Raw genomic sequence first — 19,690 nt, forward strand, 5'->3', positions numbered from 1 at the left:
CTCAGGGCACTGGATGTCAGGCAAAGCATTAAGGCTTGAAACAAGGTTCAGGCATGAATTAAGGTTGCCAGGTAGAGGCCAACTGGTAGAGGCTCCATCCAAGTGGAGGTGGATGGAGCCTCAGTTTGGAGTAGAGGTGTGAACAAAGTTCCGTATTTTAATCTGGGAAAGCTCAGCGCATGGCCAAGTTTCCCCGGTTGCACTGGTTGGAATGCACTGTCTGAGCACACCATTCAGTGATTTCTGACACTAAGGTGGTGCCAGTGGGGAAGCCTGGGTCCCCTTACGTTTTGCCTCAGAAGCAGAACCTAGTAAAAAGGTTTGTTATTTTCCTTTTGGTCCCATTCCCCAGTGTCAGGGTCAGAGCTGTCCTTCACTTAAGACCCTTAATTTTTTGTAGATTTTATTTATTTATTTTCACAGAGAGGGGAAGGGAGGGAGAAAGAGAGGAAGAGAAACATCAGTTTGTGTTGGCCTCTCCCACACCCCCTACTGGGGACCTGGCCCACAACCCAGGCATGTGCCCTGACTGGGAATTGAACCAGCAACCCTTTGGTTCGCAGGCTGACACTCAATCCACTCAGCCACACCAGCTAGAGCAAGACTTAATTGTTGAAGGCAAGAAATATCACATCGTCTGGGTAAATGTAAGTTTTACCCTTGGGAGAAGGGAGAGAAAGCAGATCACATCTCCTCTGGGCTCACTGGGCACAACTGTCCCAACAGCCTCAGATAGATCTGCTTCTAGAAACCCTTATTTCCCAAAATCTAGGATTAGGGTTCTGGTAAGAAGGCAGTGACCTGATCCTTGACACGAGACCACCAAAAAAGCAAATACAGTATTAGCCAATACTGTTAGAAGCCTAGCATCTGGAAGAAAGTTTCTGCTGTGGTCTGTGTGGTGTCAGACCACACAGGAAGAATTGTTTCTTTTCAGGATACCACAATTTAAAGGGATTGTTGGGTGTGTATCAAAAGGAAGATGACCAGAATGTTGAAGGGATTTAGAAACCAAATATCTTCTTACTTTTTGCTGGTTCCGGCTCAAGGCCTGGAAGGTGTCAGGATGGTGGGTGGGAAGAGAGTGTGGGCCAGGATATCCGAATGGTCTTCGGACATGTGAGCGGGCTCTGGTGAAGGAACACCAGCATGTTAGGTAACGTCAGGAGGCAGAATTTGAGCCAGTGGGATATAAGCGCCAAATGAAGTTTTTAACCATATTACTCTTCAAAAGTGGAATACACTTTGAAGCACGTGAGGTTTAAAATGTTTAAGTAAAGATCAATGACTGCCATGGATGTTTTCACTGTAATTCAAGGAGTAGGAAGTTAGATGAGAGGGTTCCCGGGGGTCCCATTCAAATCTAATGTTCTAGGATCCAATTGATCTTTAAATTAGAAATGTTCTACAGAATGTGAAGAAAAGAGGATCGCCTGAGATTATTTTGCAGTTTTAACCTGGTTTTTAAAGTGGATATCCTCCACCCCCGGCAAATAATCAGAACCCATGGGTTATTTAATCTGGGGTATGTACGATGGGGAGAAAGTTTAGTGCCAGGAAGAAGGGAAAGGCCCTCCCCGAGGGGTATGGTAAAAGAAACGTTCAACAGACACCACGGGAATTCCGCAGAGTTGTCCAGGCATGAGAGGAAGGTGGAGGAGGAAGTTAGAAACCCTCTCTCACTCAGTGACAAGGAATTGTGATGCTGCTACACCTCAGACCCCGCACAAGGCGAGCATGTCTACTGTGAGGAGAGCACGTTTAGTCTTTGCCTCCCTTCCTCTGTGGGCCCAGACAAACATGCCAGAGTCACATTGTTTGTGACACCTGATTGTCCTTGAAATACTGTTGAGTATCTATGCTTTTTTTTCTCTTTGTATGTGTTTCTCAAAGACAGGAATTCAATCTTTTCATAATCTCACATCTCACGTGGGGTAAGGGGCCATTTCAAAAGAAAGTCAAGGTAATGTGAACTTGGGTGAGAAGACAGTCTCACCTTAAGAACTGGGGGGTGGAGGGTTCCACGTGCTGGGCAACCTGAGAACAGGGGAGTAGGGAGAGAGGTCAAAGTACGTATCCACAAAAGAATAATTCCATCGTTTGCCGCCTGACCACCAAGAAGCCCTCCAGCTGCCATCTCCAAGTTCGCCTAGGAGCAGTGTAGCGTGCACCTGCGCCGGAATACCGGCAGCGTCAGGTCCGGGTTCCCCGACTGTTCGCCGAACAGGTTCCCGCACCTGCGCCCACCTCTCACACTTTCCGCCCCACAGTGGCCTCCCCCAGCCCCACACCCCGTGCGGTGCTCGCCACTTCCACTCCCCCACGGCTGCAGCAAATCCCCGGAGCGCCGAGTGGGCGCGCGGGTTGCGCGCGGGCCGGCGCCCGGGGCTCTGGGCATGCTCAGTCGCGCGGGCAGGGCTCCGGGCGCGAGCGGGCTGCTTTAGCACCGCGTTCGCCGGCTGCCAAGGGGAGCCGCCGGGCGCTCGCAGGCTCGGCGCGCGCTGCTCGCGGGAGGACCTGCCGCTGCCCCGAGCCGCCGCCTCGCCGCTGCCCGGAGCCATGGCATCTCTGGGCCATCCCGCCGCCTTCGGCCGAGCCACCCACGCCGTGGTTCGGGCGCTGCCCGAGTCCCTCTGCCAGCACGCGCTGAGGAGCGTCAAGGGCGACGAGGTGGATTTCGCCCGCGCGGAGCGGCAGCAACAGCTCTACGTGGGCGTGTTGGGCAGTAAACTGGGGCTGCAGGTGGTGACGCTGCCCGCCGACGAGAGCCTCCCGGACAGCGTGTTCGTGGAGGACGTGGCCGTGGTGTGCGAGGAGACGGCCCTCATCACCCGACCCGGGGCGCCGAGCCGGAGGAAGGAGGTAACTGCCCGCCGGGCGACGCGAGGGGCGCGGTCGGGGTCGTGCGCGGGGCCCTCCCCTGATGTTCGGGACGGAGTTGCCCCGGGAATCGCGGAACTGGCCCCCGGGCTAGTTCAGAACTTCCCAGCCGGGGGTGAGGTGTGTGTATACGCGAGGCAGAGAGAGAGAGAAGCTCCTTGTTCACGCCTCCCTGCTGCTGGCGCAGCATGGGTGCCTTGGAGAGGACCCGATTGAGTGTGGTTGTACAGACTCTGGCAGGTGGGTGGGGTGCGGAATCCATCTTACAAACATTTTTATTTGTAAAGATTACAAAGCAGCAAAGACAGTACAACCCAGAGTGTTTGCCAGGGAAGGGCGCTGCTCCAAGCAGGCGGGTGGAGGCTGGGCGAGGACTCCAGGGAGTCATGCCACCTGGTGACACTGAACCCCCCAAGTCCTGCCTAGAGCTGGGAGTAGGGCGAGTCAGATGAATCAACGGGGTGTCGGTGCCCACAGACGTAAGATGTCTCAAGTTACTTTTCAGTGGTTGAGAGTGAGTCCAAAGATAGGGACTGGCGAGTGAACGAATACGAGGAGAGTGATTTGCTGGTGAGCTGGGGTCAGATGTGAGCATGAAATAGGCTAAGTCCAAAAGCTGTACTAGGCTTTCAGTGTGTGCGCGCGCGTCTGTGTGTATTTAATTAGAAATGGTTGTTTTGCAAATTCCATAGTTTTCATCCTCAATATTTTTAAATTCATAACAATTAGATCTTTTTGTGTTCTCAAGGAATAGTGACTACTTTAAAATATTGCAGCTGTGAACATGGCGGGGATTGCTTTAAACACAAGGTAGGCTTGTGGGAAGAGACAAATAGAGTGAGATTGGATTTTAAAATGCCATATGGGCTGGGATTTCTCTCTTCGCCCTCTGAGAGCTCAGGCTCAAGACTCTGTGTTGCTATTGGCATGAAGTGGCACTGCAGAAAGCTGGTGGTTTCTTTCATATCTGGAGGGTTAGAGGTTCTTTTTCTCCTATTTTGCCTTTATCCAATTCATTTTGCAAATGCCTCATAGAGCATATTCTACACATGCTTCATTGCTTGGTTGGTAGAACCTTACATGTTCTGAGGGAATAAGCACATCCCGTTTATTTCTCAATGAGATAATCAGCATTTTTTTCACTGTACTTTAGCAGAAAATTAGAAGAGTAACAGGTCTGATTCTCCTAGTTCTTTTCTCTTCCTTGCCATGCCCCTCCATCTTTGTCTGTGAGATGACCCACTCTATTTTAAAGTGGTGAGCATACAACTCCATTTGAATACTTTCTAATGTGTCCTAGGCCATATAGCAGAGCTGTGGTTTGTGCTTAAAGGGGTAAAATAGATTTCAAAGCCCTTTCAAAATAGTACTCATTTAATGAGCATAATAGTTCAATTTCCTGTTAACAGACTGTCACATATTTAATCATCCATTTCATTTTATTCCTATAATAAAACCTTCCAAATTTTAGCCTTCCTGATACTAAAGTGGGCAATTCTTTCTCCCCTGTCATATTTTTGAGGCATATATTTTAAATTGAGTTTACTCTTACATCAGCCTGGTGATCCACTGCCAGAGGCCATGTAATATACTGGATAAGAACATCAGACTGTATCTAGTTCTGTGATGTTAGGGAGTATCTCCTGCCTCAGTTTTCTCATCTGTAAAGCGAACATATACCCGCATGATAGAGTTGTTGTAATGACTGTATTAATACACCTGAAATTTATAGGACAGAACCTTTTATGAACATTGGTTATTGTTCATTTAACCATGGGTCATGGACGATTTACTTTCTTGAACAGTAAGAAGTCTAATGTACACCAATGTAACTAACATAACATTCTCCCTTCCCAGGGTGAAGGGGAGTCATCTTCATGACTTAGGTTCCGTCCTAATCTATGTAGTGCTGCCTCCCAGTTCGAGTTTCCTACTGGTGTGAGGTCTTTCTGAAAAACACCTTTGCCATTGCGCATGATCGGGGTCACCAGAGTAGCAGACCTTCCGGCCAAGTCATTTGGGAATGGGTGCTTCTGGAAAGCAGGCCAGGCAGAGTAACCAGCTCTGTTTGAACTCTTTCAGAGCACCAGTTCTTATCCGCAGTGGTGCTAATGCATGCTTGTTGAGTGGCTGAATAAATGAGTGAATGAAATGCTAATTAGCTAATACCAACAAGCTGATAATAATTACTTTAAGGCCCTTGTTGGACTGTTTTTTTAGGTATATTTTTAATTTAACACCTGCCTCCCTAACTGTGAAATTCCACAGCCAAGCATTATTTTCAAATTATCATCACTGCTCCCCTTGCCTACTGTCTCCTCACCCTCCATTCCATTCTCCACACGTGGCCAAGCTGGGTTTTCTAAAACTCAAATCTGATCCTGTCCCACCTATGATTAAAAGTCTTGAGGGGCCTTTAATGACCTTGACAAACCCATTGAGCTTAGTTCTGTTTGCTTTTCCAGCTTCAGCTGTACCTCTGACCCTACCCCAGGTGCCTCAAGCTCACGGTGGTGCTGCTTTTCTGGGTATGCATTTGTCCTTTGCCTGGGATGCTCTTCTACCCTCCTCTCCTCCACTTTACCTAGTTGTACTCATGCTTCAGTTCTTCATTTGCTACTCCTATTAATATTATTAGCAAATCTTTATTGGGTGCTTGCCATTTACCAGACATTCTGCCAGATTTATGACATGAATTTCAATCATGCTCACATCAGCCCTTTAAGCTCAATGTAGCATTATTCCTACTTTAAAGTTAATGAAATTGAGACTTAGGTTAAATAAACTGGCCAAGGTTATAGATTAAAACCAGTGAAACCAAGATTCAAACTCAGGTTCGTAGACTCTAAAGCTGTAGTCCCAATCAGTGTGATATTAGATAGCACTTTCTCAAACATGAGATTCGTTCCCCTTTTAAGAGCACCTGTAACCAACTCTCTGTCCTCCCTTTTATGGTACTTATCACACCACGTGGTAATTGCCTGCTTGCCTTTCTGTATCTCCCACTATTAAGAAAATCGTGAGTGCAGGGGTCATGTCTGCCTTGTTCCGCATTTTATCCGAAAGGCCTTGCACACAATAACCATGCAACAAGTATGTTTTTGAGCAAATACGTCAGTGATTTTAGACCAACCTAGTTTTTCCTCATCGTGACATAGCTGGTGTTTTGTAAGCATTCCCGCACAGTAGAACCCCAAAGCTTTCATTACAAGTATAGATGTTCCTCTTTCTCTCCCTTTCCCTGTCTCTCCCTTTTGTTCTTGTTTTGTTTTAATAAAATTCCTGAGAATTTCCTTTTTAATCAAAGCATCATGTTATGTTTAATGACTTTTCTTCCTTGGAAAAAAGGATTGAGAACAGAACTTAAGAAAGTAATCCTTCTGGAAAAGCTCTGTGTTTGCCTCAATTGGGACTCCAGAGATTAATAGATCAGAGGTCCTGTCTGCAGGAAGCTTAAGTTTTAGTGAAGAAACCGTCTATACAGAAAGTCAGCAAAGGTTAATTGTCTAATAACTTTGTATCTCCAGGCATGTGAATATTTTAATGTGTTTAATACGTTGGAAATAAATACATTAGCCTTGGTAAATCAGTCACATTTTAATTGACTCCAACTTACTTTTTAGAGAGAAAGTCAATTTCTAAATGTCAGCGTCCTATAAACAAATATCTAAATACTGAAGTAAGATAAGTGACAGAGTGTGAGGATTTTTTTAACTAAAAATTAGGGATAGATTATACCTGCCTGAAGTACCAAATTTAAAAGGCACAAGAGGACATGCCTCTGGGAGACGTGCCTCACTCTCCATCCCCCACTCTCGTACCTGACGACTCAGTTCCTTTCTGCAGAGGCAACTACTAATGACATTTGCCTCACTTTCCTTCTAGAAGGTTTTTAGTGCCGAATACGTGACCATCTGACAGAGCTTACGCAGGCAGAATTGGGAAATGCATCCCATGCCCTTTCGCCCTTCTTTCCCAGCTCTTCTGTCCTTTCCCAGGTACCGAGTGTGAGTGTGTCAGATACTCCATCCAGGGGGAAGAACACACAAACTCGTCCTTACAGAATGATAAGGGCTTTAGTTACCCTTTCCCAGAGCATCTGCATCATTAGGGACCTCTTAGGAAGAAAGCAGTGTCTAGCACAAGGTAATACATTTCCAAAGTAGATTAGACATGGGGTGGGGCATAGGGGCATGAATGGGAGGGGTGAGCAATACGTATTTGGATAGAAGGTCCCCTTCTTTGGGGGCACTTAACTATTCAGCCCTATATATTTTGGTCCTGGAGCCTGAGCAAAAATCAACTTCCTAATAATATTTGTATTATTTGTTCTTTGGTCAGGAAAAAAGCATAATTATGCTGATCCTAGAGACAAGGTGAGCATCACAATCATGGCTAATGACTAGTTAACATGTGCCAAGGTGTGTGTGTGTGTGTGTGTGTGTGTGTGAATTCCAAAAGGTGGTACTTATTATTATTAACTCTATTTAAAAGACAACAAAACTGAGACTTAGGTAACAAAGGTTAAGTAACTTGTCCAGAATCACATAGCTAATAAGTGACAGATCTGAGGTCTTCATGAGAATGTGAAGGTCATTTTTGTTTGAGGTACTTATTCCCAGTTGTGGTTAATCATTACAGAACATTAAATCAATATACGAAAGTGGAATAACTAACTGAATCCCATTTCACACATTAACAATATAGGATCTAACTTGGATATTAACTAAGTGAATTATTTTACTTCCATTCTCCAGGTTGTTTCCATTTTAGTTAAAAATAATAATTCAGTCATTTACCTGAAACCCCCAAATTGCCTGGGCACAGTTGTGCATAGTTGTGTCTTACTTACCAGGAGACTGGATGACTGCTTTTTTAAATACACATACTTCCTTAAACTGCTGTGCAACTTCAGGTGAGAAAACTACCATAAACCACAGTTAGAAATTACTTTCTCACCAGGATGCAAAGGGAATCTGCTGGAGGCTCCTCACATGGCAGCAGATTAATGCTTCTTGAAAAATGGTCTCCTCCAGCCGGTGAGAACAACTGCTGCCTTTCGGCTTATTTTTCAGCTCCCCTACATGGCCTTAGCAATACGCATTTGCAAATTGATGTGTCTTGAAAACTGGGATGCATCCAGTAATGTAATCTATTCCCATGCAGTTGATCTTGAAAGCCTTGAAATAAAGAACATGATGAGTAGGGAGTAACTTCTATTAGATACTATTAGCGAAAATGAGCTTTCTGCAGAGATTCCTAGAATCATTAGAGAATCATTACAAGCCTAAGAAGGCAGGGATGGATCTCTTGTAATTCAGATGTGCTGGAAAATTACTTTTGCATGTTTTTTATTTCTTAATGGGCTTGGATTTTTTCAAAATTAATTTTATTATAGTAATGGTAGGTATCCATCTGTTAATAGAAACCACAACACACAAAAATCTACTTAAGATTTTTGAACAAATACATTTACTTTCCACTGTCTTTCATCATAAATTAATTATTCATGGCCTCTTATGAGCCTCAATATAAATTTGGAGATCCATGTTTAAAAAGTGAGTAGTGGTTATTATTTATTTTATGGCATTCATTACTAAAACCTGTAGCCACTTCAGAAAGCCCAGTTTTCTGACTGGAGATCTGGACGTATGTTACAGTTCATTCCCCCAGTGAAGACAATCGTAACTAAAGGTAAAATAACTGGAATCTAATGAGAGAGTGAAAAGCTTCATTTATATCTTCAACAGAACACAGTGTGTTCATTGTTCACCCCAAGTGCTCAATAAATATTTATTTATTGTAACAAAGTCCCTGATGTTTCATCAAAATGGTCCCCTGATCTTTGAGGCTGGCTTTCATTGCTTTCTCTAAACTGGCATTAGGTATTAAATCTGTCAGCATCCTTAGGCTCATTTCATAATCAGGCACTTTTCATTCAAACAGACTGGCAGATTTGTAATCCCAGACAGCAAACTCCATTAAAAAATGCGTGTATGTAATGCCATCCTAAGTTCACTGCGTCATTGTCAAATAATTTAATACTTGAAAATGTACAGTGTCTTCCTGAAGCTGAGTGCTGCAGAGGCAGTAGCATCACATGGGAAGGAATAAATCACCAGACTTTGCTTATTTATTTTTTAACTTTTAATTCATGTGTTTTGTTAACCTGTGCACAATTACTTGTCTTCGAGTTTGTCGAAGCAGTAGGCCAGACAACAGTTGCTACTGTAACGTCTGTCAAAGTGGCTGGCCAGAAAAACCCCAGCGCCACATTCATGTGAAGGGCATTCCCGATGAAGGCAACTCGTTTTGCCATTTTCATTCACTTTGTAGTATTTCGGAACAGCCAGCTTTCCCTTCTTTCTCTTATGCTTGTTCTTCTTCGGAGTGCTATAATATAAGACTTCTTCCTTTTCTTAGCACCATCACAAAGTTTCAACACGAGGTGAAGAATGGACTCCTTTTGAATGTTGTAGTCAGAGTACGTCCATCTTCCAGTTGCTCGCCAGCAAAGATCAGTCTTTGCTGCCCAGGAGTTCTTTCCTTATCCTAGACCTTGGCCTTTACATTTCCTATTGTATCTGAGGGTTCAGCTTCAGGAGTGATGGTCTTCCCCATAAGGGTTTTCATGAAAATATGCATCTTGGTGGCGATTCCACTGCAGATGGTGGATCAGAAAGGAAGGAAAATCACCAGACTTTAAACTCGTGTTTCTAAATGTCTAGATCATCCAGGCAGATATATCCAGAGAAATCAGCGCAGCAGAGTATGAAGAGAGAAGTACAAATTATTACAGGGTTGGTTTGATTTTTCCCAACAAATTCATGCAGGCAAATGTGACTTAGTTATATTAGCAAATTAAAGGAAATAACAACTTTTAAGCACACCCCTTTTTGCAGCTGGATGGCCGGTCATATAGTGGCAAGTTCTCACTCCAGTGAGGGTGAGAACACATCAATATTTTGCTTGATTTGAATATGTATAAATAAATAAATGTTTGCCTTATTTAAAAATTTGCCTTAATTCCTTTGTTCTTATTTTGTTTAAAAATATTACAGTTTTCTAATTTGCGTATGGCAGTAATTATGAGTGCCATGATTGCATTAAAATTACTGTGCTTTTTAAAGGTCAGGGAATAAGAGTTGTATCACTCATACATGTTTGTGCATTCAGCAACCGTCTACTACTTGCCAGACCCTATGTTTGGTGCTGGGGAGATGTAAATGAATTAGAGTTGACTGTTACCCACAGGACCTCACAGTCAGGGCGGTAGACTGGTGGCAGACGCTCACAGAGCAAGAGGACCGGTTTCACGACACAGCTCTGTCTGGTGCTATGGAAACTGCAGTAAGTGTGTCTGACCCATGCCAGGACTTCTCAGAAGAAGCAATTTTTGAGCTAGAAGTAACCAGGGGAAGGCAGAGAGGGGCCTCCTTCAGAGAGAGAGAGCATTATCAGATAGGAGGAGGGGAATAGTACAGTAAGGACTGATCTCATTAATGTTGGGAAGGATGCAGGACTGAAAAAAGCCCTCCTGTGCCCTCTCAGATCTCTGAGATTTTTGGATACCCAGGTCCAAGTTCACCAAGAGAACCTCATCTTTAACTGTATTTCCTGTTTTGGGCCCAGAGAGGTTGGGGGCCTAGCATACCTCATTTCCTAACTGTACTCCCATCTTTTCTCTCCTCGCCTACTCCGTTAGGGTCTGGCACCCCTTCCATGATTCTTCACTAGCACAGTCTGGAACAGTGTAACCAACCCTGAGGTGGACTCCAGGTTCGAGACTCATTTCCTGAGGTTGTGGAATGATGTCATTGGACTGGACAGTAGTATTTCCCCTTTGGTCACAATTTGCCACATTAGGGCATGTCAAGCAAGTCTGGCATCTGTAACTATATATTACAGATGGCATACAGTTGACCTTTAAGCAATGTGGGAGTTAGAGGGCCTGATCCCTGAGTGGCCGAAAATCCATTTATAACTTTGACTCCCCCAAAACTGAGTCATCTCTCAGTGTCTGCAGGGGATTGGGTCAAGATGCCCATGGATGTCAAAATCCACAGATGCTTCAGTCCCTTTTTTAAAATGGCATAGAATAATGCATATAGTCGGCTCTCTGCATCTGCAGATTCCCAACCATGGATAGAAAATACTGATCTGTGGTTGATTGGATTCACAGCTGCAAAACCTGGGGATACAGAGGGCCAACTGTATATTCATTGAAAAAAAATCCACATACGCGTAGAACCATACAGTTCAAAACCATGTTGTTCAAAGGTCAATGGCAGGTAAGGGAAACTATTTTCTGTTTGATATTGAAATGTATTCTATTCACAAATCTTCATCTTGTCAGTAGACATCACTGAATCGCACACTAATAAATCAAGTGCAGCCTAAATTAAGCATGGATCTGTAATTATGGGTTGCATTTTGTACTTGCTACAGAAGGCAGCATGGTAGGGATAAAACACTGTTCTAGGGGTTAAGGAACCATAGTTTGGATGTTTTTTTAGTGATATGATGTAATATTCATTCCAGCTGGGAGAGGCCGTGCTTTCCTTTTGGAAACACAGGGTGTGTTTGGGGTAGACATGGAAGGTGAGAAGGAAAAAAGGAGATGGGAGATGGGGGAAAGTGGAAGAAGAAATTATGATAATTTATGTTCACGATGTGGGATTATGGTTTGGCGAATAAAAAATATTGAATTTTATTCAGCCTAAGACATACTTGTTCTACTTAAGTAACCAGTTGTATAAACTCATGCCTTACTAATGATAATCCGTTGTGAAATGAAGTTGAATTTGCTAGCTCTGTTTCAAAAGCTCTGCCTACTCAACCCATTATAGCACATTTAATAAATAATTTTTCCTATAGAAAACTTTAAGTAAAAGCCATTGAAAGAGCATGAGTCGTAGACCCACAGAATTTCTACCATCACACATCACTTTTGTCAGTGTGTCCTGCTTGATGTTTCTGTGGGCAATTTAAATCAATGGCTCAAAGGAATGAAGAGCAAGTGGGAACAAGGTATGTGCTGTAAGTTGTGTTTTTCTGTTACAACTAAAAGTTTCAACTTACCCAAGGCAGTTCCTGCTTATAAACCCTCCACACATGTGCTGATTTCCATTCCTGGAGCTGAAATTGAGTTCCATTTTCAAAAGTCAAAAACTTTGATTTGGGTCTTCCAAAATGCATAGAGTTATGTTTCTGAGTGAACACAAAAAAGTAAAAGATAACTGTTTCAATGTTGGCTTTCTGTGGTAAGCTGTGCACAAGTTAAAGTTGTGAACACAAGTTTTGATGTAATTCTTTTAAACTTGCAGATAATGCTTGTGGTAAACATAGATAGACATTTTTAGCCTGAAATGATTAGGAAAACCTGGAGTTAATTAAATCATCTTGGTGCAAGTATAAGATAATAATAGAAAAAAGCATCCATTTTACTTGCTTAATCATTATTTTTTTAGTCATAAAGGAACTATCACTTTATGAAGAAAGAACAATATAACTGCAGTTTGATGTTGGGTCATATTTTAGGCCATTTGTGATATAAACATACTTTACAATTCAAGAGGTTTGTGTGAAGAAATTGAAACCTGGTGCTTTCTTTTGGGGTACTCACACCGTTTATCCCTTGCTTTGGTGCTCTTCTGACTTTTGGGATGCCGTCCGAGTCCCCCTCCAGGGCCCTCAACTTCCAGCTCCCCTTTCTCTGAGAAAATGGTGGTAAGGAGAGAGGCCCTAGTCCAAAAGGGGGCTGATCAGAGTTTACCTGCTTGTTTAACTCTGAATAGAGCACAGCTTCAAAACCAGGCTTTTTGTATGATTGAGTGTCCCCGTGTGTTTTCAGATTGCTGCTTTCCACCCACTATAGTGGGGTCACAAAATCAGTTTAGTGGATCAGAACCAGCTTGTTCATTTTTATTGCAATAGAATCAATAGAAAATGTCATGGTTGGCTCGGTACTGTTTTATAAAACTCTTTTCATTTGTATACAAATGTGTTTGTATGAGTACTGATTGGGTATGTAAAATATATTTGTTACTTTGGCTCATGGGTAAGAAAAAAACTGTGAAAATCCTTGCAAACACATTGTGCCACTTGGCTTCTCCATAGAAGTTCTAGAGGGCCCTGCCTGTTTCCCAGCATGCCAGCGTGTTCTGGGAATCGTGCTCGAAATTGCAAATGTTTCTTTTGCATATCAAGTCATGCTTGATTTCTGCTTGCCTAGGTTCACTCCTTACAGTGGTGATATCCTGGCCATTTGAACCCCTGCCCATCCAGCAAAAAAAAAAAAAGAAGAAGAAGAAGAAAAGAAAAAGGAGGAGGAAGATGGTGGTCTTTACCATGTGCTAGAAACTGACTTTAACTCTGCTTCTTTGGTGACATTCTAAACCAATTAAAGGAAGATTACATTGATTAAGACAAGAAAGCATAGTTTCCATCTGAACTTGCATCTTCTTTTTTTTTGAGGGTCAGTGCAAGGGAAGCAGCCCATCCTGAACCCCACACCCCCCTGCTTCAGGGGGTGTTGGGTTCTTACACTTTCCTACCAGCAGCCTGCGGGTCCAAGGTCAGGATTTGGTGGTGGGCACTCTTGGAATGAGGGTGGAAACTCAGAACATTTGTTGTTGTTGTTGTTGTTTAAAGAATCCCAGAATGTGTGAAAACACATAATGTGCTAAAACAATTATAGTGTTTATGTCCTTCTCAGACCACTGCCTTTAGGCCTAGGAAGGGACCTTGAAAAACACTGTTTTTATCATTTCTCTTTACACTTCTGCAATTTACAGAAGAATGCCCGAGGGAAATCTAATTTTCTTCCCCAGGCAACCTATTTCAGCCATATTTGCCGGTGATAGTGCTCATCAAGTATGAGACGTTCAGACTCACAGGTTGTGATTCATTCTCACAGTGTATTTGACTGGTTATAACGAGTGGGTCTGTGGCTGCAGGGAAACACAGCATCAGTTTTCAGTGTGACCCCCTTTTCACAGCTGAGCAGCCAGCACTGAGAATGGAGTGCGCTCCTGCACACATGCGCTTTTGGCCCCTGCAAAAGGGGTGGTTTGACGATTTTGACAAGAGAGTTTAATGACTGGCAAACAAGGTGGGGCTGTGACTGGAGAAAGTGTGAGTTTGTAGGGAAAGGGCTGGGGATTGTGTGTCTTGGAGCCATACTTGCCTGGGGAAAAATGGGTCGTGAGATTGTCATGTCCATGTCTGCATTTTTCTTTGTGAGCACTGAGCTGGATAACCGAACCCTCTGAGTGGTTTGCAAGAAAAATGAGGATTAATACTGTTCTGAACTGGACTTCAGAGAGAAGCTTCTTGGAGGGGGAGGAGTGACAGGGATTTAAGTTAGAATGTTTTCTTGAACTTCAGTGCAGAAAAACATGCAAGATCTAGCTCGCTGGCCTCGGCACGGCGGAGGGCTCCATTGCGATCTGGTACATGCTCCCTGAAGCACTTGCCTGCCCTGAGGTCAGCCTGAGGACTGGGAATTCTGCAGATGTGACAGCTACCATCTTTTGGCCTGTTTTGAAAATACACACACACACACACACACACACAGAATTCATACTCATTCTAAGTAAGGTTTGGATAAATTCGGTTTTCTCAGAATACCTTCCTTGTGAATGATGCCTGGTAGTAATGTGGGTCATCAAAAATGATTAGAGGGGTTCTTGAGTTACATAGTCTTGGTGGGTCGCTAGCCAGGAGAAAACTATTTTACATAAATTCCACTTTTTCATTTCAGTCTGTGGTCACCTCCATGTTGCCCTCCCTTCCTGTTCACCCTTTTCTGGAGCTGTCAGTGGAAGGGAAGGAGAGCAGGCAGTTCCTGGGCCTTCCCTGCCCTCCTCTGCTCACCTGTTCGTGGGTGTTCCTCTAACACCATGAATGTATCCTTCCATTCTGGGTCTGCATTGTGATTGTCAAATTACAACTTTCAACTCAAAAGTGGATCATGAAGTCCACCTAGTGGGTCACTCCAGTTTTTGTTTGTTTGTTTGTTTGTAGATGAACTAGAATCAAACTGAAAAAAATGCAACATCAGAGTTCATTCATTGCCTGTAAGGGTTTTGTGTATGTGTGTGTGTGTGTGTATGTGTATGTGTGTAACCTTTGTCCCTTTTATACACATACATGCACATACCTGTTCCCTTGGGTGTTGTGGATTCCAGTGCAAAGTCTATTTCTTACTGTGCGTCACTGTCATTGAAATCTGCTTATCTAAGAGACCAAGACAAAACTTACATAACTGCTAGCCTTAGCTTTTGTTAACAATCTTTGCCGGTTGCAGCCACGGTTGAATTTTGGTGTGTGTCAGTGTCTGAGACACTTGACTCTCATTGAGCAAACAGGCAGTTTGGTCTCAGACACTCCTTTTGTTACCCAGCAGGATGGTAAAGCCACCTGTCTCAATGCAGCAAAATACAGGAAACGGAGAGGAGGAGAAGAAAAGCGAAGAGTGGAAACACGGTGAAAAATAGGTGGGAAGTCTGGGCTCTCTTCAGTGAATAGACATTTTCAGATTTGAAGGATTCCCTCACATAAATGCAATGGAGTATCACTTAGAAGTGATATGTTCATTTGTAAACCAAATTATGATGTGTTATTACAGCCCAGGATGGTAGCTGTTCAGAGAGCACACCTCTTATTAAAAGGGCCATATTAGAACCCAGAACATTTTCATGTTTTGTTGACCCCAGCCTCATTTCCACTGATTCTGCGTACCTGTGCTCCCCATGATCTGCCCACTTGCATCTGACTCAGCTTGCTCCATTCCCCAAGTCCATGGTCACTTGAGGTGTCACATTATCCCAGGTACTTCAGTCATCACCATCGTCATCACCCCCAGCATGTGCACCTCTCTCACAGAGCCTGGTATCTAGAGACACACGCTCTGAACTGACTCCGGAGGCAGACTGACTCCTGTAGACACTCCCTGAGCTGTGCTTCTCCTTTCCTTGTGCGTACCCTGAGGAGTGGAAGAGGACGGCCGTGAATTCAAATCGTGGTTCCACTGCTTATTAGCTATGTGGTCTTGAGTAAGTTGAGCTTCAGTTCATCATCTGTAAAAAACTGACTTGGTTTTGACTGTCCTATAACTTAGGATGATTAGAAGCATTAAATATGTTAAAGTGCCTAGCAATATCATGCAAAAGTAGCTCTTCCATCCAAGGTCAGCCTTCTTCTTTCTGCTGTTATCTACTTTGTTGTTCTAGAGGGCAGTCATTCAAATCCCCAAGGATTGAGGCTGTGCTCTTTTCTTGCTACTTTCTCTCCCCGGAAACTGGAGATCTCTATCCCTTTGTCTGTGTGGCCTTGCTGCCTGTGGGCTGCCCAGACCTTGAGACTCTGCCCAGCAGTTGGGATTCGTGGCTCTTATATTTTGGACTCCTGTGCTGACTCTACCTGAAACATGCCGGGGGGGTTGGGAAGAACTTTAAAAGCATGTCCTTCAGCCTCAGCGGGCAGCCGGGCCAATTCCCCAGCCCCTGTGCTGCCCTAAAAGCAGATCTAATGTGGGCACCAGCCTTCTTTCCACCTCGCCTTTTTAGGAGTAAGTCATCACACTCCGCTGAATCACCCTCTCTATCATTTCTCTTCATACTTCCACTCTTCTCAGTGAATGAATACTTATAGAACGTTTGCCTTTACACTTATCATTTGATCTTGAACTGGTTGTTCACGGGTGCTTAGGTTTGAATTCACATTTCTAACTTTACCCATTTAATATGTTTTCCATTTTTAAGAACTTTAAAAGTTCTTCTTACATTGCAAGGTGCAATTCCGCCTGGACTTCAGTCTTGGTTCCACTTCTCAGTTACATCACCTTGGGCAATTTATAAGTTTCAGTTTCCAGTAAAATATCTTTCTGCTTACTTCCCAAGGATAGTGGACATCAAAGTGTTCTGAGTACTGTGATGCCCTATGTAAATGTGATTACACCAGTAACATTGTATGACAACTGCTAGATTGTACATAATGGCAGTAGTAACATTATTATTTATGGACTGGAGATGGCCAGCTTATTCTTGATGTTCCTGATTGACTAGATTTGACCAGTGTCCCTCTAGCTATTATTACTAAGCTCTGAAAACCCTTTGAGAGGGACCCTGATCATCATCTCTAAAGGCCAGGTCTTCCACTTATTAGCAAGGTGAACTTGGGCAGATTACCTTTGGGTATAGTTTTGTCATCTGTAAGAAAGGATGACATGACTTTTACTCATCCAACAAGGAATTATTGTTGAGTGCCTGCTATATGTAAAATTAATCAAGTGAACAAAAATGACACCTGCCCTAATGGAAACTACAATGTAATTGTAGAGAGAAACATAAAGTAAATAATCACAAATGTATGTGTACTTAAAAACAGCACTAAGTGCCATGAAGGAAGAAGATGACTTGCCTCAGAAGGTTGTAAAAAATTAATGAGACCTTAACTAGAAAGGTCCTTGAGTATTAGTTCTTAAATAAGACTTCTTATTAAAGAGTGAGCAATAAATTCTTGTTGATCACACATTAAACAACTGGCCTAATGTGGTGTTACCAGAGACCCTCTCTCTGACAGTGAAGAGGTAGGTTAGCCTTGAACAGGACCTGAACTACAAGTCTTAAAACTTCCATTTAAATGCGGTGTAGTTGAGGTTCTTGCTGTGGACTTCAGGATTCCCATCTGTAAACAGGATAATGCTGCTCCTATTCAGCCTCTGTTGTGCTGATGTTTAAATAAAGAAATGAATGTGAAAGCCCACTATAAGGATCATGGTTGTGGGTATTACGCAGTGGCTGCTTGGGATCACTAAGCTCAGCACCCATAGGAATTGGGCCACAGACCACCTGCCATGACAGCTAGAGATGGGTCCCTGGACCCATGGTCTTCTGCAGAAGCCTTCGAACAGACCCTTGACATCCCTCAGCCTGCCTCAGGTGGCTCTCAGGACTCAAACAGCAGAATCTACAGAAGTGGCACAGAGTGTGCTTGGCTTTTTTCCCATGTTAAGGGACTAGCTAGTTTATGGGACTCCTAGAAAAGAGGCCTGTTGCTGTGAGAGACTTGGAAGACTAATTGTATCAGAATGTGCACTGTATAAGTAGAGTTTGGGAGCGAGGTAGGCTCTGCAAACACACGTGACCACCACTTCATTGTGTGCTGTGTGTGCTGCTTTGTTTATCCTACTTCATCTGGCCCATACAATTGCCCCATTTTACAGATGGGGAAACAGATGAGGAGAGGTGACATGACCTGCCTAAAGTCAAAGAGTTACTAAGTAGTGAAGCTGAGATGGGGAGCCATGTCCTTCTGATGCCCAAGCCCAGGCATTCAACCAGCATACTGCAGAGACAGCACAAACCAGCAGGCCAATCACTAGAGAATTCGAGACCATACTGATACAAATACCACAGCCACAAGTTTGATGACGTCAACAGAAAGCTGTCCCATCTATTAGTGAGGGCACCAAGAAGATTGAGAGATTTCTTAACTGAAACCCAATCTTCCTTCTGAACACAGGGTTTCAGTTAAGCAACTGCTCATCCCTGTATCCCTCATCCATGAGGCTAGCCCAGAAATCTCCCCACCCAGGAGAACCATAGAGGGGCTGGCCAGTATCTCCAGCCATGCACTTAGTCTGGACTTGATATTTGGCGGCAGGGTCCCTTGCCAAATAATTAAACAACCCATGGAGAACCTTGACCTTAATTTGTATACACCAGAGGACATGCTGAGTAAGTCTGAACAGGAATCCTGGAAATGGTCCCAGCTCAAGGTGCTCCCTGGCTCTTTGGAGTGGAAGACAAGACTTAATCCTATCCATATATCTACACTTAAGTTTTTCTCAGTCTCCCCAGAGTGTACTCAGGTGAAAATTACATGAAAAATATACACAGATTGTTACTATTCTGAACATAGATGTTACCCTAGCTCTGTGTGTTTCTTAGTTGGTAACATAGACCCCCCAAGTCAAAAAGATAAACTATATACAAGCTACAATATCAGAAATAACACAAGCAAGCTGTACCTTGTCTGATTCCTGTCCACCTGTGTGTTAGTTGAGGGAGTGGGGATGCACAGACTATGCCTAGATGCTGTTCTCCCTGTATCTTAGAGCAGGGAAGGTAGGATGGCATGCCTGGCTTTGGGTCCCAGATCCCTTAGCCTCAGAACCAAGACACTTAACTTTTGTGATGACTTGGCTAAACACTTAGCTTCCTACCCTTCCTCTCTCTTCAGTCTTGCTGTGGGGACCAATGTTACCCATATTTAAAAGAAATCGGTGTAGTACCCATGTTGTTGCTCTTGTTTGTACAGCTCTTATTTTGCTCACATGAATATTCCCTCTCCCATCTGGAAAGGACTAGATTGCTGCCCCATGGGTTCCTGCCTCTGGATGACCTTGACTTCTGGAGCCCGCCACAGCTGCCTGGACTTCCCACCTACCCAGCATGTTGCTCTGCGTGCCTAGGTCTAATTTTGAGGTTCCCTTCAGGACCCCATGCAGTGCGTGAAGCACAATATATAACAGCAATAATAAGATCATTTATCATGTATTTATTGTGCTTCAGCACTTTAAATTTATCATTCTTACCAGTTGTCTTGTTCCTGTTACAAGCTCTTGGAGCACTCTGGCTATTAGCAGAGGAAATTAAAGGACCCCTTGATCATTAGGTCACTGGATAAAAGCCTGATCATTTCTGCTGTTGACCTTGCTCTGATACGACCCTTGTTCATTTCATATGCTGAAGTTGTGCCCAGGTCCCATTAACTGGTTTATATTTTGACCCCCTTTCCTGAT

The 19,690-nt window shown here is 43.7% G+C and overlaps 1 protein-coding gene and 1 pseudogene across 1 annotated transcript in view; one reads left to right on the top strand and one right to left on the bottom strand.

The window, feature by feature from the left end:
* The first annotated feature begins 2,354 nt into the window (after window positions 1–2,354).
* The window catches only part of DDAH1 (dimethylarginine dimethylaminohydrolase 1), a 142,284-nt gene continuing 124,948 nt past the window's right edge, over window positions 2,355–19,690 (top strand). The window contains exon 1 of the mRNA XM_037060938.1: window positions 2,355–2,862. Coding sequence (XP_036916833.1) covers window positions 2,560–2,862 — 303 coding nt within the window. The 5' untranslated portion in view covers window positions 2,355–2,559. The remainder of the gene's footprint in view (window positions 2,863–19,690) is intronic.
* On the bottom strand, window positions 9,060–9,525 carry LOC118997352 (ubiquitin-40S ribosomal protein S27a-like; annotated as a pseudogene).

Source organism: Sturnira hondurensis, unplaced genomic scaffold (assembly GCF_014824575.4).
Source record: "Sturnira hondurensis isolate 20B ecotype Veracruz unplaced genomic scaffold, ASM1482457v3 Scaffold0013063, whole genome shotgun sequence".
NCBI classification, from domain to species: Eukaryota; Metazoa; Chordata; class Mammalia; order Chiroptera; family Phyllostomidae; genus Sturnira; species Sturnira hondurensis.